The 24,674-nt window shown below is 44.2% G+C and overlaps 2 protein-coding genes across 6 annotated transcripts in view; one reads left to right on the forward strand and one right to left on the reverse strand.

Annotated features, from left to right (window-relative positions):
• Positions 1-603: 603 nt before the first annotated feature.
• Positions 604-5,443, reverse strand: LOC129865521 (ATP-dependent RNA helicase glh-1-like). Of its 2 annotated transcripts, none has more exons than XM_055938383.1 (2): positions 5,354-5,443; positions 604-5,223 (listed from the first exon to the last, which is right to left on the reverse strand). In XM_055938383.1, exon 2 carries the CDS (start codon positions 4,580-4,582, stop codon positions 3,671-3,673), a length of 912 nt encoding a protein of 303 aa, XP_055794358.1. In that variant the 5' UTR covers positions 4,583-5,223; positions 5,354-5,443; the 3' UTR covers positions 604-3,670. Both variants share the same exon structure in this region, with proteins under 2 accessions (XP_055794358.1, XP_055794359.1).
• A 16-nt stretch (positions 5,444-5,459) lies between these two features.
• LOC129865520 (calpain-1 catalytic subunit-like) overlaps positions 5,460-24,674 on the forward strand; it is a 32,005-nt gene continuing 12,790 nt past the window's right edge. The window contains exons 1-9 of one of the 4 annotated variants that reach the window (XM_055938382.1): positions 5,460-5,598; positions 15,143-15,803; positions 16,629-16,698; positions 18,034-18,152; positions 23,115-23,248; positions 23,550-23,718; positions 23,998-24,081; positions 24,305-24,390; positions 24,565-24,639. In XM_055938382.1, coding sequence (XP_055794357.1) covers positions 15,552-15,803; positions 16,629-16,698; positions 18,034-18,152; positions 23,115-23,248; positions 23,550-23,718; positions 23,998-24,081; positions 24,305-24,390; positions 24,565-24,639 — 989 coding nt within the window. In that variant the 5' untranslated portion in view covers positions 5,460-5,598; positions 15,143-15,551. Of the gene's footprint in view, positions 5,599-12,784; positions 12,910-15,142; positions 15,804-16,628; positions 16,699-18,033; positions 18,153-23,114; positions 23,249-23,549; positions 23,719-23,997; positions 24,082-24,304; positions 24,391-24,564; positions 24,640-24,674 lie in introns of those variants that run through there. The other 3 variants (XM_055938379.1, XM_055938380.1, XM_055938381.1) reach the window with 3 other exon arrangements.

The following is a 24,674-nucleotide window of genomic DNA, read 5'->3' on the forward strand; positions in this document are numbered from 1 at the left end:
CCTTGAGCAAGGCACTGAACCCTAATTGCTCTGGATAAGAGCGTCTGCTAAATTACTGAAATTTAATGCAAAAGCTGTTTTACTATACCTGGAAGGGTAATCATTGCTGACCGCACGTATGTGTGCTGAGACGACCAGCACTTATAGTACAGGAAGGGAGGGGCCGAGGACGCGAAGGACCCACCGTAATAGAGAGAGGAGGGAGCTACTTTTGAGGTTGTCTGACGATTATGGAAATAGCTTATTTTGTGACTATGTCAAGAATAAGAAAATCTTTATTTGACAACCAATAAACAAACAAGTCTCTCCTCCCTTCAACAGAGGGGGAGAGCGTGCAGAGAGGAGGCATAACGACAGAACAGTGGGTCACTGAGTCCTTGACACACTCTCCCGGGTCTCGGGGGCTCCTGTTGTAGAAACCTTGAAGCGCATTCTGCCATGTAGGGGCCGCAACCAGCTATGAGTTGACTGAGGGCTTGGCCGTAGAGGCGGCTGGTGGCGTCAGAGTAGGAGTAGAGGTTTTCACAGGTATGACGACGACGTGCCACCGCTCCAGGTTGGGCCCGCGATGAGGTGGAGGCGTGGGGAGCCGAGTCTCGGTGGGCAGCTACAGCTCTGGCTAGAGGAAGGTGCTAAGACAGCTGTCACATATCTTCCTCCATCTTCTAAAAGCTCTCCATAGCCTCCAATGACGGTGACTCCCAAGACGCTGTCATCAGAGATGGGAGCATTCAGTAGGAGCGTTATGTCAGCTTCTTTGATGGCTGTCAAAGAAAGCCTAAGGTGCCTCTGTGTAACTACAGAGATGGCCATAACTCGTACCGAGCACACAGCCAATGCCTGGTTAAGGTGGAGCACGTCACCAGACAGATGTGACACCTCCTCGACTTCGGCCTTGGAGAAGGATGTCTGACAGGTTGACATTCGGAACAGGGCCGCAGTAAGCAACGTGACGTTGTTAGCTGCTGCCACAGCTTGCCAGCCGAGGGTATAGCTCGTGTCTGTGCCAGTTGCGCAGTGAAGCGGTCTTTGAAGGGGGGCAGGGAAGGCATCTTTGCATTCCATTGGCTGCAACCTGGAACGAAGTGGGCAGCCAGCGTCTTCTCCAGCCGAGGGATACCACTAGTGATGGGTTCTTGCCATCCATCCACTGTGGTAAAGGGCAAATATGATTTTGCCGGTGCCCTTGCCCTTTGTCCCATGAGCACCTGTTGTGGAAATATTGGTTCAATAATATCTCTCAGATACAGGAGCCTGGGAATTCAAATAGACTTTATTACAAAGTAACAAGCAGAGTTGGTCCATGGAGCAACTGCCAGACTCGGTCTCAGCCCACTCCTTTTATACAGTTTCATGCTTATACAAGTTTCATAGTCCCTCCACTTTATGCTAATAACCATATCCCCTTGGCTTTACTCCACCATTGTTTCCAAATCTAAGTTCTTTCCTCTAGGCGAGGTTTCTCCCCCCCTCTAGTTCCTTGACTCAATTATATTGCTGGCGCGCCTATACATTATTTCCCAAAAATAATAAGTAGATTACTACAGGCAATTATAAGATTGCTACATGCTATTATTGGACTATAATATTACTATGGGTCATTATAGAATTAAGTACAGATAACTATAGGACATTATAGAATTATACCAATAAGTACACTCAATCCCAGGATTACACATAGTGCCTTTGCTTTCTTAGTGCTATTCAGGCTTTTAACAAACACATTCTCTTAACAGAAAACACCCATACCCCTTGCATACTTGTCCAGCAAAGTATGGCGGGAGCCATAGGTTCCGCCACTTTCCGTCATTGAGCCCAAGGCCCACCCACCTTCATGTTATGATCTCTGGCCGGGGGTCAGGAGAGGAGGGGGGTTCCAAGGCGTCTGGCAGGTCCCTCAATAAGCCACGGAAAGTCAGGGCATAGGGAAGCTGGCAGAGTGGATGATTGTCCCGAGGAGAGGTCGAAAAACTCTTCCATCTCCTCGTTGTCACCACCCCACTCACCCTCCCCAGAGGGGGAAGGGGGCCCCTGAATTTGTGTCAGTGAAGTCGGCTTTTTGAAAAGAGAGTCCTCCATATCCCCATTGTTGTCCCAATGTCATCATCATCTGGAAGAACCCCCAGAACCAGAGATTGTGGAGATAACGATTTCGAGGGGGATCTCCACACCGGAAAAACGGCAAGCATTCCTGCAAGCGTCCCCGTGGAAGACAGCAGGGCGCAGCTGACACACTGCAGGGTTCCTGGATGCTGTCCCTGGTGTGTTTTGGGCCCAAGCAAACAAAACACGTGTGAGTCCGGAGCCTCCAGCGACGGCCTCCAGTCCGGAGCCTCCAGCGACGGCCTCCAGTCCGGAGGCTCCAGCGACGATCCCCAGTCCCGGAGCCTCCAGCGACGGCCCCCAGTCCGGAGCCTCCAGTGACGATCCCCAGTCCGAAGCCTCCAGCGACGGCCTCCAGTCCGGAGCCTCCAGCGATGGCCTCCAGTCCAGAGCCTCCAGCGACGGTCTCCAGTCCGGGGCCTCCAGCGACGGTCTCCAGTCCGGGGCCTCCAGCGACGGTCTCCAGTCCGGGGCCCCCAGCGAGGGTGCCCAGTCCGGGGCCCCCAGCGAGGGTGCCCAGTCCGGGGCCCACTACGAGGGTCCCCGCACCAGAGGCGCCACCAAAGTGGGGGGAGCCAGAGGTGGAGGGGGATCTACGTCCCGCACCAGAGCCGCCGCCGTAAAGGAAGCCCACCCGGACCCTCCCCTTTAGAGTCAGGTTTTGTGGCCGGAGTACGCACCTTTGGGGGGGCATACTGTCACACCTTGGCCATAGAGAGGCTTTTATTCTCTATTTTGGTTAGGCCAGGGTGTAACTAGGGTGGGCATTCTAGTTTCTTTATTTCTATGTTTTCTATTTCTTTGTGTTTGGCCGGGTGTGGTTCTCAATCAGAGGCAGCTGTCTATCGTTGTCTCTGATTGAGAACCATACTTAGGTAGCCCTTTTTTCCACCTGTCTTTGTGGGAAGTGAACTTTGTTTGATGGCACATAGCCTTAAGCGTCATGGTTTGTTTCTGTATTGTTTATTGTTTTGTCGGCGACATCTACTATTAAAAGTATGTACGCTCACCACGCTGCACCTTGGTCCTCTTCTTCCTTTAACGGCCGTGACAGATACCCTTTGGATTCATCATTTTAGAATGTCAGTGTACTACCTAGTGCAGGTTTTAATCATGACCAGAGGAACCACCTAAGGGCCAAATTATCCTAGGTAGATTTAAAACAGCATAATTCTGCGGTTCTGGTGAGAACTGGCAAAATGTTTCACAAACTCATCCATGTTGAGGGAGCGTGTCCGTCTTGACTCAACACTGAGAATTCCGAGGTGACTTAACCTGTCATCAACCATTGTTGTCCTAAGGTGGGTTTTAATCAGTTTTAAATCTGAGAAGCTTCTCTCGCAAGAAGCACTGCTGACTGGTGTAACAACAAAAACTTACAAAGTCGAAATAGGTCATGGAAGACCTCTTTATAAGGTTCTAGATACACAACAAAGTCAAGGAGAGTAGACGGTCTGTCCCTTCCACTTTTCTCTCTCCTATCAACAAGCCGCTTGGTTTGATGAACCTCGTGTTTGAGGCCCTCTAAATCTGACTCAAAGGTCTGAGCAAAGGCAAATAGAGGCTCCTAATTCAAGAATGTTGTACTCTTTGGGTTGAGAGACTGGACCCCTTGCATTATCTCACAATTCTTCTTTGAAAGATGCCTTTGCAGCTCAGCTGTGAGACTGTCAAGCACCTGATAAAAGATCTTGGAAGCTCTCAAGAGATCTTGGAAGCTCTCAAAGATCTCTTTGGAAGGTCTCAACATCACTTTGGTCCCTATCTGTCCTACAGTGCTCATCATCAATGAGTCATGAAATCCTAAACTTGTTTTAGGCTGTCTTTTACACACTGTTTGTACACTTATTTTGCAGTGCTCTGCAATCTCTTCAACCTCGTTCCAAAGTTCTCCAAAGTAACCCTCACTTCTGTAGTCCTGTAATGTGTCTGCCAAGGCACCTACTAGATCCACAGCTCTTGCTAGGTCAAGAGAGCTTGATTGGAGTATGTCAGAAAGACATTTGGCGTCACCAAGCACTTTACAAAAGGTAACCAAAATCCCTATGAAATGTAAATCTATCTGAGAAAGAAGGCCCCTTGCCTCCACTGATCTATCACCACTATTTTCAAGTGTGATATCCTGTAGCACTCTCAGAACTGCTGGAAGCCTGTCCCTCAGTTTACAGCATGCCATGTATCTGCATGCCCACCTTATATCCGTAAGTCTCTGTAGTTCCCTGGGCTGCTGCTGTGGATACAGCTCTTTCTGAACCGCAAGCCACTTGAGATGAATGTACGAGCCAGATACAAAGTTATGAAGCTTCTGCAGGAGAGCAAAAAAGTTAACTACCTCAGGCACTGATTTTACAGCATCGACAAGAACCAAATTCAAACAATGTGCATTACAGTGCACATAAAATGCTAATATTGCACTGTTTTTATTCCATGCAGACACACCAGAATGCTTTCCGCTCATGACGGACGGATGCACCATCATAGCCTTGCCCCACAATATTATTTGTAGTCCAGACCATGTTTTTCAAGGCAATAAATTATAATTTTTGTGAGACCTGCTGCATCTAAGCTTTCAGCTGACTGAAAGTGTAGAAAGCTTTCGTGGATGGCCCTGTTGTAACAGTACCTCACAACTAAAGACATTTGTTCTTTTTTCTTTAAATCTTTGGTTTCATCTGCAATTACACTAAAAACTTAATTTTCTCTTATTATTTCACGTTGCACCATCTCAGCTAAGCCCTCAAAAACGTTGTTCTAGAATTGGTGGCTTGTGTACTTAGCATTGCCACATGCATTCATCTTTTTCTCTTTGAGAGGGTCATGATTTGCTATTTCTTCTTACCCTTGTTGTGAGAGTCATCAGACTCTCGATGACCTCTCTACGCATTATTTTGAGTGGCTGTTAATAGGAAAGGTATAATTAAGGGATCCACAAGATTAGATACTAACAGCTGCTGACTAAAATGTGTAGTTTAAAGTATAGGCCTGGCCTACCATTGGGTCCTTTTGGAACAGCATATCTGGTGCTTGATGCATTTGGGAGGGGCTCGATGACATCTCCTGGCAGGTCTGGCTCACTGTCTTGCTCACAGCCAAGGGTCTCTGTGTTATCCCATGATTCATCTATTACATTAAAATAACAGAAGAACCATTAGTGTATAATCACAATAAAAATGTGATGAATGAAAACTAGTTAGAAAATTCAAACATTTATTTAATGGAAAATGGTTCTTTCTGGACTGCACCATGCTACCTTGTTGACAAAATGGCCGAGCGCCACAGATTACTGTTCGATTTCAGAATTGCGCTCCTCCCTCCCCGCTTTCGCCCGATGACGTGACGGGTCTTTTCCCGGTGGCCAGCGGCTATGCATAATCGAATCCAACCACTGGTTAAACCCATGCGCTTCACGCTGGGCTGTGGATGGAACGGGGCTAAACATAACGGAATAGAGAACAGAGAGAAAAACATATTGAACCGATAAACAACCACCAAAAGGTAGGACATTTCTTTAACTTTTCTTAAAATAAGTCACACGTGTAACTTCTTTTTACTGATTAGGGCAATTACTAGTTTACTATGAAGAAGGGCGACGTCATTACATTGGAGCTTTCTTCTAAAGACAACCCACAATGCTGCTTAGTACTGTAAAATAATTGTATTTTACTGTAGGTATTTCCCTGTAAATGTACAGCATTATACTGGCACCACAGGCTCCAGCTTAATACTGTAATTAAATGTTCTGCATCTGGCTCGCAATGAGTTTGAGAACATAAGCGGACGTAGTTTTGAAACCATGTAACATCATGTAGTAGTTGGCTGTAGCAAGCAGTGTCGTAACAGTGCTTTGACATCTTCCTATTCCAGTGAGGATTTAATGTGTGTTAGGCTACTTTTATATTTGTTTTAGACCGACCAATTCTTCAGTTTCTTCTGAAGGCAGCGGGTGTTAAGCACATTTCGAATTAATTAACTAAATAGCTTAGCCTCTCTGTCCTCTCAGATACTCAACAAAGAGACTAGTATGGTCGGACTTGTGGCTTGTTTATTAAAAAGCCACAACGAAATCCAAATGGGGTAACTGTCAATTGTGTGAAAGACATGGGCGGCGTGATGAGAGGATATGTTCTTCAACTCTGCTTGTCCAGCTGTTCACTGTCACCTCGATGAGAGCATGCCTTTGACAGCTGGCCAGCCCATCAGTTGTGTTTTGGGGGAAACTTTCCTGACCTTCAGAATTGAGTTTTTCCTATTTGTGTCTGCTTATAGCCTACACTGTAAAACCTTTCCCTGTACATGTACAGCCTTATACTGGCACCACAGCAAGGATGCTGTAATATGTTTTACAGTGAGGAAAATAGTACTGTATACTATATTACAGCATCTCTGCTGTAAAGCAAAATCAGGTATTAAGCTGGTGACTGTGGTGCCAGTATAATGCTGTACATTTATAGGGAAAATCCTACAGTAAAATACAATTATTTTACAGTACTAAGCAGAATTGTAGGTTGTCTTTAGAAGACAGCTCCCTGAAATGTAATATTTTAAGAAAAACAATATGTGTAGGAATATTTATACAGTACCAGTCAAAAGTTTGGACACACCTACTCATTCCAAGGTTTTTCTTTATTTTTACTATTTTCTACATTGTAGAATAATAGTGAAGATATCAAAACTATGAAATAACACACATGGAATCATGTATTAACCAAAAAAGTGTTTAACAAATAGAAATATATTTGAGATTCTTCAAGGTAGCCACCCTTTGCCTTGATGACAGCTTTGCACACTCTTGGCATTCTCTCAACCAGCTTCATGAGGTAGTCACCTGGAATGCATTTCAATTAATAGGTGTGCCTTGTTAAAAGTTAATTTGCTGCATCAGATGACCTGGCCTCCACAATCATCCGACCTCAACCCAATTGAGATGGTTTGGGATGAGTTGGACAGCAGAGTGAAGAAAAAGCAGCCAACAAGGGCTCAGCATATGTGGGAACTCAAGACTGTTGGAAAAGCATTCCTCATGAAGCTAGTTCAGAGAATGCCAAGAATGTGCATAGCTGTCGTTTTTACACCTTTATTTAACTAGGCAAGTCAGTTGAGAACACATTCTTATTTTCAATGATGGCCTAGGAGCGGTGGGTTAACTGCCTTGTTCAGGGGCAGAATGACATATTTTTACCTTGTCAGCTCAGGGATTCAATCTTGCAACCTTACGGTTAACTAGTCCAACGCTCTAACCACCTGTCTTACATTGCACTCCACGAGGAGCCTGCCTGTTACGCGAATGCAGTAAGAAGCAAAGGTAAGTGGCTAGCTAGCATTAAACTTATCTTATAAAAAACAATCAATCAATCAATCATAATCACTAGTTAAATACACATGGTTGATGATATTACTAGTTTATCTAGCGTGTCCTGCGTTGCATATAATCGATGGGGTGCGCATTCACGAAAAAGGACTGTCTTTGCTCCAATGTGTACCTAACCATAAACATCAATGCCTTTCTTAAAATCAATACACAAGTATATATTTTTAAACCTGCATGTTTAGTTAATATTGCCTGCTAACATGAATTTATTTTAACTAGGGAAATTGTGTCACTTCTCTTGCACCAGTCAGGGTATATGCAGCCATTTGGCCGCCTGGCTCGTTGCGAACTGTGGGAAGACTATTTCTTCCTAACAAAGACAGCCAACTTCGCCAAACGGGGGATGATTTAACAAAAGCGCATTTGCGGAAAAAAAGCACAATCGTTGCACGACTGTACCTAACCATAAAAATCAATGCCTTTCTTAAAATCAATACACAGAAGTATATATTTTTAAACCTGTATATTTAGCTAAAAGAAATCCAGGTTAGCAGGCAATATTAACCAGGTGAAATTGTGTCACTTCTCTTGCGTTCATTGCATGCAGAGTCAGGGTATATGCAACAGTTTGGGCCGCCTGGCTCGTTGCGAACTAATTTGCCAGAATTTTACCTAATTATGACATAACATTGAAGGTTGTGCAATGTAACAGGAATATTTAGACTTATGGATGCCACCCGTTAGATAAAATACGTAACGGTTCCGTATTTCACTGAAAGAATGAACGTTTTGTTTTTGAGATGATAGTTTTCGGATTCGACCATATTAATGACCTAAGGCTTGTATTTCTGTGTGTTATTATGTTAGAAGTAAGTCTATGATTTGATAGAGCAGTCTGACTGAGCGATGGTAGGCAGCAGCAGGCTCGTAAGCATTCATTCAAACTGCACTTTCGTGCGTTTTGACAGCAGCTCTTCGCAATGCTTCTAGCATTGCGCTGTTTATGACTTCAAGCCTATCAACTCCCGAGATTAGGCTGGTGTAACCGATGTGAAATAGCTAGCTAGTTAGTGGGGTGTGCGCTAATAGCGTTTCAAACGTCACTCGCTCTGAGACTTGGAGTAGTTATTCCCCTTGCTCTGCATGGGTAACGCTGCTTCGAGGGTGGCTGTTGTCGATGTGTTCCTGGTTCGAGCCCAGGTAGGAGCGAGGAGAGGGACGGAAGCTATACTGTTACACTGGCAATACTAAAGTGCCTATTAGAGCATCCAATAGTCAAAGGTATATGAAATACAAATCGTATAGAGAGAAATAGTCCTATAATTCCTATAATAACTAAAACCTAAAACTTCTTAACTGGGAATATTGAAGACTCATGTTAAAAGGAACCACCAGCTTTCATATGTTCTCATGTTCTGAGCAAGGAACTTAAACGTTAGCTTTCTTACATTGCACATGATACACTTTTACTTTCTTTTCCAACACTTTGTTTTGCATTATTTAAACCAAATTGAACATGTTTCATTATTTATTTGAGGCTAAATTGATTTTATTGATGTATTAAATTAACTTAAAATAAGTGTTCATTCAGTATTGTTGTAATTGTCATTATTACAAATAAATGTAAAAAATCGTAAGATTCGTCGGTATCGGCTTTTTTTGGTCCTCCAATAATCGGTATCGGCGTTGAATAATCATAATCGGTCAACCTCTAGTAGTTACAGTCTTGTCTCATCGCTGCAACTCCCGTACGGACTCGGGAGAGGCGAAGGTCGACCCAACTAAGCCGCACTACTTCTTGACACAATGCCCACTTAACCCGGAGCAAGCCGCACCAATGTGCCGGAGGAAACACCGTACAACTTGCGACACACTCAGTGTGCACTGAGCCTGACCCGCCACAGGAGTCGCTAGTGCGCGATGGGGCCAAACCCTTCCCTAACCCAGACGATGCTGGGTCAATTGTGTGCCACTTCATGGGTCTCCCGGTCGCAGCCAGCGCGACAGAACCTGGACTCTAACCCAGAATTTCTAGTGGCACAGCTAGCACTGCGATGCAGTGCCTTAGACCACTGCGCCACTCGGGAGGCCACCCAACTCTAATGAACTTATCCTCTGTATTAGAGGTAACTCTGGGTCTTCCATTCCTGTGGCGGTCCTCATGAGAGCCAGTTTCATCATAGCGCTTGATGGTTTTTGCGATTGCACTTGAAGAAACTTTCAAAGTTTTCCACATTGACTGACCTTCATGTCTTAAAGTAATGATGGACTGTCGTTTCTCTTTGCTTATATGAGATGTTCTTGCCACAGTATGAAATTGGTATTTTACCAAATAGGGATATCTTCTGTATACCACCCCTACCTTGTCACAACACAACTGATTGCCTCAAATGCATTAAGGAAAGAAATTCCACAAATTAACTTTTAAGAAGGCACACCTGTTAATTGAAATGCATTCCAGGTGACTACCCCACGAAACTGGTTGAGAGAATGCCAAGAGTGTGCAAAGCTGTCATCAAGGCAAAGGGTGGCTACTTTGAAGAATCACAAATATAAAATATAATTCTATTTGTTTACCACTTTTTTGGTTACTACATGATTCCATATGTGTTACTACATAGTTTTGATGTTTTCACTATTATTCTACAATGTAGAAAATAGTCACAATAAAGAAAAACTCTTGAATGAGTAGGTGTGTCCAAACTTTTGACAGGTACTATATATAAAAAGAGCAAACTATTAACACAATAAAGCAACGAATGCGCAAGAATTGGTTGCATTCTGGAGGGCTGAGCACATTCGGGAGAGAGAAGTGCCAACATCTTCGACACACACCCTTCCCCTTCTTCTTGTCTCAATGTGTCTTGAGTGTGATTAGACATTTTTATCTTCACACATATTTTTTTAGATGCATTGCTTTTCACTGCCAGCAGCATCTTAATAATAAACCAGGCCTATTGCCACAGTGCGCAGACCAAATTGCGGGCTTCGTAGCTTGGCATATTAGCCTCCAAGCTTGTGATTTCAAACAATCCACAGATAAAAGAAGCATTTGATTATCTGTGGCTAAGTCATGCTCTCTGGTGAAGTATTTTGAATGATTCTGTAGAGTGTTTTTTGGTCGCTTGGCCTTCGTCAGAGCTTTAAAACGAAATACTTAAACCATCTTTTGATTACTGAATGTGTCTGCACCGGGGTCTCGGGATGTGGCTGCGTTATTTATATCATGTTAATCAGACCTTTTGATTTGAACATGGATTGTTTTAGTTTTGTAGGCTAGGCAACCTATTTCCTTATTTCATTCATGGATCAAGGCTTAGCAGTCTTTCTGATCTTGTTCCCAATGATCAGTGCTTTAGTTTATTGTGTTGCTGTCCTGCATTACTGAATTTGCGATGTACCCAACAGCGGTTCTGAATTTGCGATGTACCCATGTGTTCAGTCCTGTTTAAATAGGATAGATGGGCTACGGTATATGTTGAATGTGATTGTCTGCCTAAAACCAGCCTGAGTAGGCATTGAACTAAATTCCTATTCTATTAATTCCTATTTAGAGAAATTAATTGAATTGGAAATGAGCTATTATCAGGCAAGTTAATGCAATACATGTCTGTTGAATTTGCAAAACTCCACCCGCAGTCGACCCCGCCCCACCTACTCAGCCAGTCAGGAGTTGCTACTGCGTTGCGGCGGTGGCATACAGCATAATTATTTTCTTAACGGTACGTGCTAAATAGTATGGACGATGAGTACATAGTATGTAGTTTAAGTATGTAGTACGCTAGTATGGGTGTTCGGACAGAACCAGAGGGTGGTTGAAATGTGAGCTCCCTGCTATTTGGAAGGCATGCAGAATTGCAGTTTCCAATGCTTTATCACGAATAATGGGGGTTATTAAAACAGAGTAAGGTTACTGTAATATTGTAAACTGTCTCTCTCTGTGTGTGAGTGGCCTATACAGTACAGCAGTGCTTTCAGATGTGGTCTAACTGCCTGTTTGTGGTAAATCCTTTCTTTGTACGAAACAATAGTTAGGCTACACTACACCTTTAGTAAAGCTTTAATTACCGCAATTGATACAGTATTACACTGTCTAGCTGTACACACCGTCCATGTGTGAGTGGTAGGCTGTTTCCAGCACAGGTAGGCTCCAGAGGGGTTTATCTATTATCTCAATTAGTCTTCTCTCTCTGCCTATATAGAGCTCACCAGTTGTAGTTTTAAAAAAAACGTAAATTAAACCTCTGGTTCGTTCAGCCGTTCCTATGGGGGAGATTAATGCGGTTTTGGAGTAAACGCGGAAAATAAGGTCTGAGGTTAACGCAGGTTTAGGAGATCTGATACGTTTTGTTCCGTGAGATAACGTCAGTCAGTTGACATGACCTTTATGAATTGTGAAGCCTTTGTGTGCTTTATGTGGTTATGATGAAGATTATCTGATAGAATAAAATGTATAAAATCTCATAACCTGTGTTTACCACAGACCTTATTCTCTGGGCTTATCCAAAAACGCCATTCGTTTCCCCATAGGCTTTGGCCAACGAGCCATGTCAGTTGGCCTACATTAGTGTCTACAAAAAGATGCCACTACTATTGCTCTCTATATGCAGTAGCAGTTAGCCTGGGGATAAGGTTATCTCCCATGCGCTACAGATGTCAATAGTGACAAATTGTCACTTCATTGCTTAATTGTTTTAAGTTTTAGGCTATTTGATGAGCAGTAATCATACAATAGTGATAGGCTACAGATCAGTAAGAGACAATATGTCTTGAATTGGGCACACCAGTGGGGCCGATCATGATGTGTCTGGACTTCTAATCTGTCATTTCACGTCAGTGAAACTATTTGCAGTGCTATTCGCACACAGAGAAATATTCCACGTGAGGAACATCAAATATTCATTTGAGTTGAAAACCCTACTTGATGAGAAGATTACTGACTACACGCACACTCCCCTGTCTGTCAACCCAACCCACCACAGTCACAGAAATGTGAACGTTCTACCCAGACGATGTGTAGGTAACTGACATGCATGTATAGGGGTTGAGTAGGTATTCGGTACGTGCTGAAACTGTCCCAAAATATGGTATTTTTCTACTAAAAGAGATTTGTTCAATTTCCACTTTGTTCTCTTCCATCTAAGACGGTAGAACTTCATTCCATTATTTTCCCCCCATGGTATTATCCTTCAGACTCTAAAGGAGTGGTGAAAGTCAGTTAGAAAGTCAACTCTGACCAGTGGGAAAAATCTTTGAGTCAGGGAACAACAGGCAATAGCGATGGGTGTGGCAAGAGGAGTGGGTGGCAGCTGTGCCTGACCGGGCTCTCTCTCTGCTCCAATGAGAAACGGACAAGGCTTAGGGTTTGTTTTTACTGACAGTTGAGGGGTAGAACAAGAAGAGAGCTCAGTGTGAATAAGCGTCAGCATTTGTGAGTGAGTGAAAGTGAGAGGCTGAACGAGAGAGAGAAAGAGGTGAGGTAAACTTAACTTCAGAATGTGAGTAAAGGTTTAAAATAGATTGGAAGCAATTGTGTGCCTCAAACTTTCTCTCTCTCATTTTTTTGTTTGTTGTGGGAGAGCATGAGTGGGAAAGCGGGAGAGAGAAAAAATAGAGTGATTGTGATGTGAGGAAACGGGAAAGAAAGAGAGGTTGTGGAACTATGAAAGCAAACTCAAACAGGCAACATCTCCCTTTCCCCCGACTGTGCAGTAGTTACCAGAGAGCCTGAGAGTCTTTTGCATGTTCTTGGCTGTGTTCCCTCCCATTCTGCGCTGTTTACACTGTGTCACACACACACACACACACACACACACACACACACACACACACACACACACACACACACACACACACACACACACACACACACACACACACACACACACACACACACACACACACACACACACACACACACATATACCAGCTACAACTTTACCTTAGTCTCTGCTCATGATTAGTAGCTGTCTCTTCAGTACAAATCAGTGGAGGCTGCTGTGGGGAGGACAGCTCATAATAATGGCTGGAACAGGGTATATGGAATGGCCTTGTTTGATGTATTTGATACCATTCCACTGATTCCGCTCCAGTCATTACCACGAGCCCGTTCTCCCCAATTAAGGTGCCACCAACCAACTGTGGTACAAAGTCCATGCAAAACATTCAGAGAGTTTTACATTTGCAGAATAGAACCCAGATAGCACATTTAGTTTCTTGGAACATTTGGTTCTGGGAATGAAGCCATATATTTTTTTTTTTAACATTTAGAGAACAGAAGTGAAAATTTTGCCTGTTCTGGGAACGTTCCTTTTTTAGGTCGCAGGGAGGTTATGAGAACATTTTACTATGGTTCCTTGAAATTTTTCCTGGGAGGTTTTATAAATGTTCTGAAAACAGAAATGATAGGTTATTTGACGGTAATTAAATACTGTTCTGAGAACGTTTTAATAAGAATTTTAATAACACTGGTAGCTTAGTTTGGGTTAACTGTTTTGAACTCCAAGCACAGATAGGACACACGGAAATTAATTTGCTTAGGCATTAATTATACAAACACATGCATTTTTTTTTTATTCTGGGAGAGATTCAAACCTGTAATGTTCCTTATCCATGGAATTAGTCCACTGCGCCACCAGGAGGAGCTAGCATGGGATGTTTTTTTTTACTCGTACTAAGCTATTTAATTAGTCTATTCAAACCCCATTTCAAAGTTAACAAGCACTCATTAAGATCAGGTGTGGCCAGTTAGTGGGCGCAGACAACACACCTGAACACACTTAACAGGATCGAGAAGAAGAACGTTGTTTCTGAACGTTCTCTGAATGTTTTGAGAACATGACTTGAAATAGAACCATGATGAAACCTGCAGAAAAAACTATGCTGAAATCCTGAAATTCTCACAGGAGAACATTATTTTTGAACGTTCTGAGAACATGACTTGAATAGAACCGTGAGGAAACAAAGAAAACGTTATCATGAGGTAGTGATATTCGTACAGGAAAAACGTTGTTTCTTAATGTTCTCTGAACAATTGGAGAACATAACTTTAAATAGAACCACGAGGAAACCTGTAGGAAACGTTATGCTGAAGTACAAAAATTCACACTGAACAACGTTGTTTCTTAACGTTCTCTGAACGCTCTGAGAACATGACTTTAAATAGAACCGTGAGGAAACCTGTAGAAAGCGTCATCACGAAGTATTGAAATTCCCACAGAGGAACGTTGTTTCTAAACAGTTTCTGAACAATTTGAGAACAGTACTTCAAATAGAACCTAAAGGAAACCTGTAGGAAACGTTATGTTGAAGTACTGTAATTCCCACCTAAGAAACCTATGGTTCTCAGAACGTTATATGCTAGCTGGGACTCCCCAAGACAAGCACTTATGACTCAACTTTGATCACAGTGAGTAACTATGTTATTCACTAGAGAACTGAACTGAAGTCAGTTCGACTATTATTGTGAGTAATCCCAGTGCAATCCTCTGCTAGCTAGCGTGCATGGCGGGTTGACAATTTATAGGAGGCGGGGGGAGGGGGGCAAAGTGCTATTTGCTAACTCTCTCATGCTATGCGTATCTTGTTTCTTTTGTCTGTGCTGCACAGAGCTGTACAGGCTGTATTTGAATGAAGTATACATTCTTGCAGGAGTTAAGCAGATATTTACAAAACACAAAATTGTGTTTTGAATTTCACTAATTTCCTTCTCTCTCTCGCTTTCTTCTCCAGGGGCTTTTGGTGGGACAACAAGGTACAGCCAACTCGCTGAGTCTCACCTCATTCTATTGGCTTCTGAGCCCTGTCTGCTAAAGGAACAGCCAGCCAATCAGTGAATTGTTGCCGTGACTCTGAGATCTGCCTGGTGCTGTGAAGAAGACGTTTTCCTTCTGAGCCCATCCTCCAGTCCCCAGTCTGCCACTTTTTACACGACTAGGACTGTCACTTGCTCTCCATTAAGCCGTCTGCCTGTCACAGCCTATTATCACCAGCTCATCTACAATTTTAACCTCATCATTGGCTGTTGCTGTTCTATGTCTGATTCCGAATTGAACGTCAGCCATTGACCTCCTCCCTGACTGGCTCCCTAGATTAGCTTTGACCTTTGACCACTGCCAAATACGACTACGGCCAGGTGAGAATGGAGCAGGTGTATGCGTCGGGGATGGCCGCCAAGTTGCGCAGCCAGTGGGACCGGGACGAGGGTCTGGGCCAGAACCATAACGCAGTCAAGTTCTTAGGCCAGGACTTTGAGTCGCTGAGGGCCCGGTGCCTCCAGAGCCGCAGCCTGTTTGAGGACAGCCTGTTCCCCTGCGCCTCCTCCTCTCTGGGGTTCAATGAGTTGGGACCACGCTCCTCCAAGACCAAAGGAGTACGCTGGATGAGACCTACGGTGAGATGGGACTGCCTGTTCCTTATACTTACTGAGCCTCTTGTAGTTTTTCCCGACCATGTTACCTGACCAGGAAAAACTCACCTACTGAACCTAGACCATATCTGAGCCTTACTGAGATGAATCTTAGACCCGATCCTTAAAGGCCCCCTATAAGTATTATATAAGACTATTCTCAGATGACTCTGACATAATTATTTGTCTTTGGCAATAGTTTGTGTGTGTGTGTGTGTGTCTTATCCCGCGTGTGTGTGTACTAGCTGGCGTGCCTGTCTATCCTAATGCTCTTCACACTCCGTCTCTCCTCATTCCCTTTCATAATGCATCTCCTCCAGCAACTCGCCCCTCGCAACTGTAATATCGACATCCCTGGAGGGAACACACACCATGCTGCTCTGCTCCTCAGCTCAAAATGCGGAAAGAGCTTTTTATAGCTTAGCTAACTAGCTCTCACGCCGCTCGTGCCTTGAGTTATCTGTGGATGAGCGATGGTTGGGAGTCAGAGAGAGGAGATGCAGTATTCGGTAGTTTTGCATGACTGTCTCAGCCATTTTCGAATGTATTCTACGAGGCACTTGTGTGATTGACGGGGATGCCGTTCGCCATGACAACAAGGACGACAGGCTTTATCAGTGCTGCAGTGTCAACACTGTGGTGAAAGGAAAAGTGAAATGTCAGCCTACCTGTCACTGCTGTGTGTGTGCATGTTTGTGAGCAACAGCAACACCAATCTGGCATATCTTACCTCTCTCTTTCTTCCTCTCTCCCCCTTTCTCTCGCTATCTCTCTTTTTCTTTCTCTCTCCCTCTCTCTCTCTGTCTACAGGAGGTCTGTACCCGACCTCAGTTCATAGTGGATGGAGCCACTCGCACGGATATCTGCCAGGGAGCTTTAGGTGAGTCGAGGTCTCAGAAGGAGGTTTGGTGGAGAGCCTGAGAGCCCGATGGAACAACCACTTAGTCGAGAGAGAGAGATTTGATTGCAATCTTGGTACTCTTGTGTTTTCCTCTAAAAACACTGTGTGGGATGCATAATTTATACTCTGCTCTGCTATCTCACATCTTTAAACAAAGTAACAACCTCCCTCTGGCTGAGATGCACTGGTACTATACCACCACTACAGTAAACATAGGAAAGGTATACACGTTGCCTGGTACTGTATCGCAAACTAACTCTGAGCTGAATGGTCGATTTGAAAGTCTTCTCATCTCTTGGTACTGAATCAAATGGTGCGTGAGCTGGGAGAGAGCTGCCTACCCCTCTCTTAAATACGGGGCACGCCGAGCCCAGAAAGAGGAAGTGGCGTGCTCAACTCTAAAGTGTGTAGTAGCAAAAAGTATTTGGGTGCCGGGCTTAAAAGGCGTACATAAATCCTGCACTCACTGGAGTAGTCTTTAAAGTTTGAATGTATTTTTAGCAGTAGCATACAGCCTTCGTCTGCGTTTGCATAACAATAGGCACTCACCCCTATTTATAGATGATGTCACATTTGTAGTACTGCTTCCCCTTCTTCTTCTTTTTTCAGCATGCCGAACCCAACCGTGGTGTCTTCTGGGGGCTTTTCAGCCTATGCCTCTACCCTGCATGCGCATTGTGTTATATGGCCTCTTCTGTTCGAGTTACAGTAGATCTAGCTATTTAATCAGCATACTGTAGGTCCGGACAGTTCAAATTCGAACACACTCCTTGGAGTTTACATAGGGTCAGGATGAAGTGTGTGTTAACAGATTCTCGGACACCTCTCTCTCGTTACGGTTTCCTTATAAGGCGCATTCCAGTATTACACGGTTTCACCACTCAAGCCTGAAGTAGTCCGTTCCCACAGCAGTGAGAAACAGACCGCAGTATCTGTCTGTAATTAATAAGTCTAACCAGAGCGGGAGAGTTTAGTCAGTTAGCTTCACCTAGCCTTGAGGCTAGAAATTATTCAAAGGATGAACAGTTGGGAACTTTTGAAGAGATGAATGATGAACAGGGCCAGGAGTTTTTTCTTACCGTGTTACCAGATCAGGAAAAACTCTGGGCGTTACTTGTATGCTATGACTAACGGCCAGAGTATTTCCAGGTGGTCAAAACAAAGAATACCGACTAATGAATGTTTGGTGACTTTTTTTAAGGGACTGATACAATGCATTGCTATCATTAACATAGTCTACCTATGACGGATGTAATATGTTGTGTGTGTGCCTGTCTGTGTACTTGTGTGTACGTGTGTGTGTGTGTGTTTCAGGTGACTGCTGGTTGCTGGCAGCCATAGCCTCGTTGACTCTGAACGACAACCTCCTCCACAGAGTGGTGCCTCATGGACAGGACTTCGGAGGCCAGTACGCTGGCATCTTCCACTTCCAGGTCATCACACACTCACTTCCTGTTTCTGATTTGACTGTTTATCCCATCTATACGATAATATATACTAATATACAGTAATACAGATATTCAGCTACTCTTGAGGTGAACTCGAAGTTGTGGCGGGGAGTGAGCTGGCAACCGGAGGCAATCTCAGGTGCCACCTACCGCCGACGTTCCCTCGAGCAAGGAACTTCACCCCCTAAACTGCTCATTGGGTGCAGTATTTGTGGCTGCCCTCTGCTCCAGCACCTCCAACCTAATATGTGTTAGTGTGTATGTATATCGGGAGGGAGGGGTGGATGGATGGGGGGGTGGATGAAAGCGGAAAACACATTTCCATCTCATGTGGGCTAATAAAAACAAAAAATGTATCTTAATTCACTCCCAAGGCACGCTTCCTGCTTCTTGCCAGGCCTTATCACGATGACCTTTGCTTTGTACATAAAACCAATCCTCTGACACACAGACACACCTATCATTCTCTGTATAGGACCTTAAAGCGACACCACAGTTGCCCTCTAAATGGACGTCTCCATGCATGGGCGACCAGGTGGTGCTTGCGTGTCCGTGTCCAGTGCCCACTGTAGCGGCCCTCACTTTCACTCAGCTTTCCTCTCACTGAACCGTTTAATGGCAGCCAGCCGCCCACATTAATAGAGTCCGACTCAGCTGGGTGCCAGGACAGAGACGGAGAGACACACACACAGAGACAGGGGCCAATACGGAGCCTGCTAGCCTAGTGCTGACCACTGCCCAGTCACTCAGAGTAACCATTACTGCTTGCTACACTGAGCAGCAGGCAGCCAAGCTAAATACAGCACATCCACCATGAACACGTTCATTAATGAGAAACGCAGTACTATTACATTTGCATTCCACACAGAAGTAACACTACTAACACACTAACTGGAATGTACACCCCAGCCCTCTGCCAAAAGGAAGTGACTACAGGAAACCCCTATTTAAAAATGATGATTGACTGATTGCAGAAGTATTGCAACATGTTTTCATTGAAACATTTATTTCTACAGTCGTAGCCTACTTATTTATGTCCTAAACAGTTTCCCTGCTGGCATGAGAGGAAATAACATAGCTATGTGTCTATGAACCTACTGGCATATAAACTCATTCATGCCTTAAATACAGTTGAAGTTGGAAGTTTACATAGACTCAGGTTGGAGTCATTAAAACTCATTTTTCAACCAATCCACACATTTCTTGTTAACAAACTACAGTTTTGGCAAGTCGGTTAGGACATCTACTTTGTGCATGACACAAGTCATTTTTCCAACAATTGTTTACAGACAGATTATTTCACTTATAATTCACTGTATCCCAATTCCAGTGGGTCAGAAGTTTACATACAGTAAGTTGACTGTCTTTAAACAGCTTGGAAAATGACAGAAAAGGGTCAGGATGAATAATTTGACATAATTTGAGTCAATTGGATGTGTACCTGTGGATGTATTGCAAGGCCTACCTTCAAACTCAGTGCCTCTTTGCTTGACATCATGGGAAAATCAAAATAAATCAGCCAAGACCTCAGAAAAATAATTGTTGACCTCCACAAGTCTGGTTCATCCTTGGGAGAAATTTCCAAACGCCTGAAGGTACCACGTTCATCTGTACAAACAATAGTACGCAAGTATAAACACCATAGGACCACGCAGCCGTCATACCGCTCAGGAAGGAGACGCGTTCCGTCTCCTAGAGATTTACGTACTTTGGTGCGAAAAGTGCAAATCAATCCCAGAACAACAGCAAAGGACCTTGTGAAGATGCTGGAGGAAACAGGTACAAAAGTATCTATATCCACAGTAAAACGAGTCCTATATCTACATAATCTGAAAAGCCGCTCAGCAAGGAAGAAGCCACTGCTTCAAAACCGCCATAAAAAAAGACAGACTACGGTTTGTAACTGCACATGGGGACAAAGATCGTACTTTTTGGGGAAATGTCCTCTGGTCTGATGAAACAAAAATAGAACTGTTTGGCCATAATGACCATGGTTATGTTTGGAGGAGAAAGGGGGAGGCTTGCAAGCTAAAGAACACCATCCCAACTGTGAAGCACAGGGGTGGCAGCATTATGTTGGCATCATGAAGATGGAAAATTACATGGATATATTGAAGCAACATCTCAAGACATCAGTCAGGAAGTTAAAGCTTGGTTGCAAATGGGTCTTCCAAATGGACAATGACCCCAAGCATACTTCCAAAGTTGTGGCGAAATGGCTTAAGGACAACAAAGTCAAGGTATTGGAGTGGCCATCACAAAGCCCTGACTTCAACCCTAGTGAAAATTGCAGAACTGAAAACGTGTGTGCGAGCAAGGAGGCCTACAAACCTGACTTAGTTACACCAACTATGTCAGGAGGAATGGGCCAAAATTCACCCAACTTATTGTGGAAGGCTAACCAAAATGTTTGACACAAGTTAAACAATTTAAAGGCAATGCTACCAAATACTAATTGAGTTTATGTAGACCCACTGGGAATGTGATAAAAGAAATAAAAGCTGAAATAAATCATTCTCTCTACTATTTTTCTGACATTTCACATTCTTAAAATAAAGTGGTGATCCTAACTGACCTAAGACAGGGAATCTTTACTTGAATTAAATGTCAGGAATTGTGAAAAATTTAGTTTAAATGTATTTGGCTAAGGTGTATGTAAACTTCCGACTTCAACTGTTTGTGCATGTGATCTAATTCACCATATATCCCTTCCTCCATTGTGTGGTCTGTGTGTTAGTTAACAGTTGAAGGTCTAAACCCAATAATACATTGTTCTGTTGAGATCTCCCTCTACACACACACACACACACTTTGTTTTACTATCCTTGTGGGGACCATTCAAAATCCTATTTTCCCTTAATCTAACCTTAACCCTAACCACCCTAAACCTAACACCACCTCCTAAACCTAACCCCTAACGCTAATTCTAACCCTAACCCTGATTGTAACCTTAACCGTAAACCTAACCCTTTAGCCTAGAAATAGCCTTTTACTCTGTGGGGACCCGGCAAAATGTCCTCACATGTCCGAATTTCCCTTGTTCCACTATCCTTGTGAGGACTTCTGGTCCCCACAAAGATACTAAGAACACACACACACACACCGTCTAAACCCAATAATACAGCGAGTGTTCTGTTGAGATCTCCTGATCCTGTGTCAGATCTCGTACGCCTGGGTGACTCATCCTCCGCAAATGTCGTTGGATGTTCTAATTGGTTTAGCCAGACAAAGGGGGAGCTGTGCTGCAGATTCGGGGAATGCGGTATGTAGCTTAGCTAGGTTGCAGAGATGAGCCGTGAGACTCAGCATATCCTGTATTGTAAAACAGCCTTCAGTATCCCTGTAATTTTCATTTTGGAAATCTTTAGGTTGCTGATAGGATATTACTATCAGAAGGCGAAAGGAACTGCACAGTTGAAGTACTGCGGCTCTGGGACAGACGACACTCCCCCGAGCTTGCTACGCAGATGTGGATATTTGGTTTACTTTCCTTGTAGCCAGACACGGGTGTGCTTATCTCAGATATCGTTGTGATAGCGTTGGGGTCAATTTTGGTTCAATCCTCCTGTCCGTTGAACTAGTATGCAATTCAGTTCCAAAATTGATTGGTATTTATACGGAACAGACCTCTGCTAAATAGATAGTGTAAGAGATAGTTATGATAGGGTTGAATAACTTCCACCTACATCAAATGTTCACTTTTTCTCCCATTTGACATCAATGCATGTCTAGGGGAATATTCTACTTAACGTGGAAGTTAGGATTTGCCCCATAAAGGCTAACAGGGTAGACAGCGGCTCATAGTTTGGTTCCCCCTCTGTGTGTGTTGGTGGGGTTAGGGGGTGTTGCGACACTTCTGTGTCAACCCAGACGATCATGTGATCCTGTTCTGCGGTCGACCGCACAGTCCCAGCAGTCACTTTAGCCCTGCGGAGCATGCAAAATTAACCATTTTACTCTCTCTGTCTCTCTCACCCCCCACCCCTCCCCCCCACCCACCCACCCCCACACACACACACACACACACACACACACACAATAACAGCTCAGCTGTGGCTCTCTGCTCTACATCCCCTGCCACTGTTTGCTGGTTTTGACACTTCAGTATTGTTACATTCATGTATCCCATAGCCACATACCTCAAACTCTATGTAATGTTCTGGTGTCCCTGATGTGATTTTGTGGTGGTGGATCTATATTGCCTTGCCGTAGGTCTGCATCAGTTAACTAGGTGCGGCTGAGGAGAATGGTACATACATTATTGGACAGCCTGTATTTGTCCCTCTAAAAGCATACTAACGTCACAGTGGTGTAGGCCGGCTACATGGAACCCATATGTATTGGAAGGACGATAGCGTGATTGCTCAAGATCTTGCCATAAATTCCTGTGGTTGTCAGTCTTAGGTCCTCCCTCTTCCCTGTTGAGCCCTATGATGATCTTGTTCTAATGCCACTTCTGCCCCCTGGTGGTCATTGGATGTAAGTGACTAAACGCTCCGCTCTGGTTAGAAGTTACCCCTGGGCACAGTTCTGCCATCAGCTCACCCTCACCACTAGAGGGGAAATCAGAGCTTGTCTTCAATGTTGAATGTATTCGTTCTTGGTGCTTTGTGCAAAATAAGGCACTACGTGTCAAACTGACATTAAATCAGTGCTTAGCTGCATCTCACTTCATCCTACCCCTATTCAGATTGCAGTGGAGAGTGGGTAACGGTAGTGATATTGAGCTCCCTACTATCTGTGTGTTGTATTTCTACTGTCTGTGTGTTGTAGTTCTACTGTCTGTTTTGTAGTTCTACTGTCTGTGTGTTGTAGTTCTGGTAGTCTCCCTAATATGTGTGTGTTGTATTTCTACTGTCTGTGTGTTGTAGGTCTGCTGTCTGTTTTGTAGTTCAACTGTCTGCGCCTTGTAGTTCTGATAGTCTCCCTACTGTCTGTGTTTTGTAGTTCTGGCAGTACGGGGAGTGGGTGCAGGTGGTGATTGATGACAGGCTGCCGGTGAAGGATGGGAAGCTACTCTTTGTCCACTCTGCCGAGGGAGGAGAATTCTGGAGCGCCCTGCTGGAGAAAGCCTACGCCAAGTAAGGAGGGATGAGGGATGGGAGGAGTTTAGTAAAAGGAGGGAAGAGGGTGGCTAGAAGGATTCAAATGTATACATGGGCTTTGCATTTATTTCACTCTGTACATGTTGGTATGGGTTATGATATCTGTAAGTCGCTCTGAATAAGAGCTTCTGCTAAATGACCAAAATGTAAATACAAAATGATGTACAATGATGTAAAATTCTATGTCTATATGCATATGTCCTGTGTGTGTACATTGTACAGAAATTTAGGTTTTTTAAATAGTCTTTTGACACAGAATTGTCCACCCTCGTTGCAGGCTGCATGGCTGTTACGAGGCCCTGTCGGGAGGCAGCACGTCCGAGGGTTTTGAGGACTTCACAGGAGGGGTAACGGAGATGTATGAGCTGAGGAAAGCGCCCTCTGACCTCTACAGTATCATCAGCCGGGCCGTGGAGAGAGGATCGCTGCTGGGCTGCTCCATAGACGTCAGTACTCAGATTATGTGTTCGATTATGTCATAGAAAACACTGCCTATTTTAATAAGCTTAACGCGGTGCTAAAACCAGGATGTTTCACAGACGTCATCATTTTCACAGACTTTGTCATATCATGTCCCTGACTGGAACACGTAACAGTGTGTCAAGAGTCCCTGCGTGTGTAGCCTCTCAAATCAAATCAAGTCAAAGGTTGCCACGTGCACCCGGATACAGCAGGTGTAAACAGTACAGTGAAACGCTTACTCTGACTTTGTCTTCTGTCCCCAGATCACCGGTAGTCAGGACATGGAGGCTGTGACCTTTAAGAAGCTGGTGAAAGGTCACGCCTACTCAGTGACCGGGGTCGACGAGGTGAGCCAATGACTGCTCTGGTTTGAGTGGCACTAAGGGGTCAGTTCCCCCAATCGCATCATGTGTTGGTGGAGTTCTGAACAGTCGGACACGAAAGACAGCATTAAAACAAATACAAATGTGTCTACCTTTACCTGTACAGCAATCAGATTTGGATTGACAGAAGGGTGGCCATTTTCCCAGCTACTATACATGTGTGTAATGCAGTATCCCTCTCCATCAGGTGGTGTACAGGGGGAATATGACCAAACTGGTCCGCATCCGCAACCCCTGGGGAGAGATAGAGTGGACTGGTGCCTGGAGTGACAAGTAAGAGAAGGAAACACTGTTATACATATATATCTCATATTGCCTATCATATAACTAGTGTGATACTGCAGGTGTCATATTACATATCATACTGTGTAACTAGTGAGAGTGGTTTTCTATCCCTTTTGATATGGAATACAGTCGGTAATGTATTTTCATTTGCAAATATTTTAGCTCCAGAGAGTGGGAGAGCGTGGACCGGTCAGTCAGAGGGCGACTCCAGAACCGCAGCGAGGACGGAGAGTTCTGGTGAGTGTGCGGGAGTGTGTATTTGTGTCACCAAG

This window comes from Salvelinus fontinalis, chromosome 11 (genome assembly GCF_029448725.1).
Source record: "Salvelinus fontinalis isolate EN_2023a chromosome 11, ASM2944872v1, whole genome shotgun sequence".
Lineage (NCBI taxonomy): Eukaryota > Metazoa > Chordata > Actinopteri > Salmoniformes > Salmonidae > Salvelinus > Salvelinus fontinalis.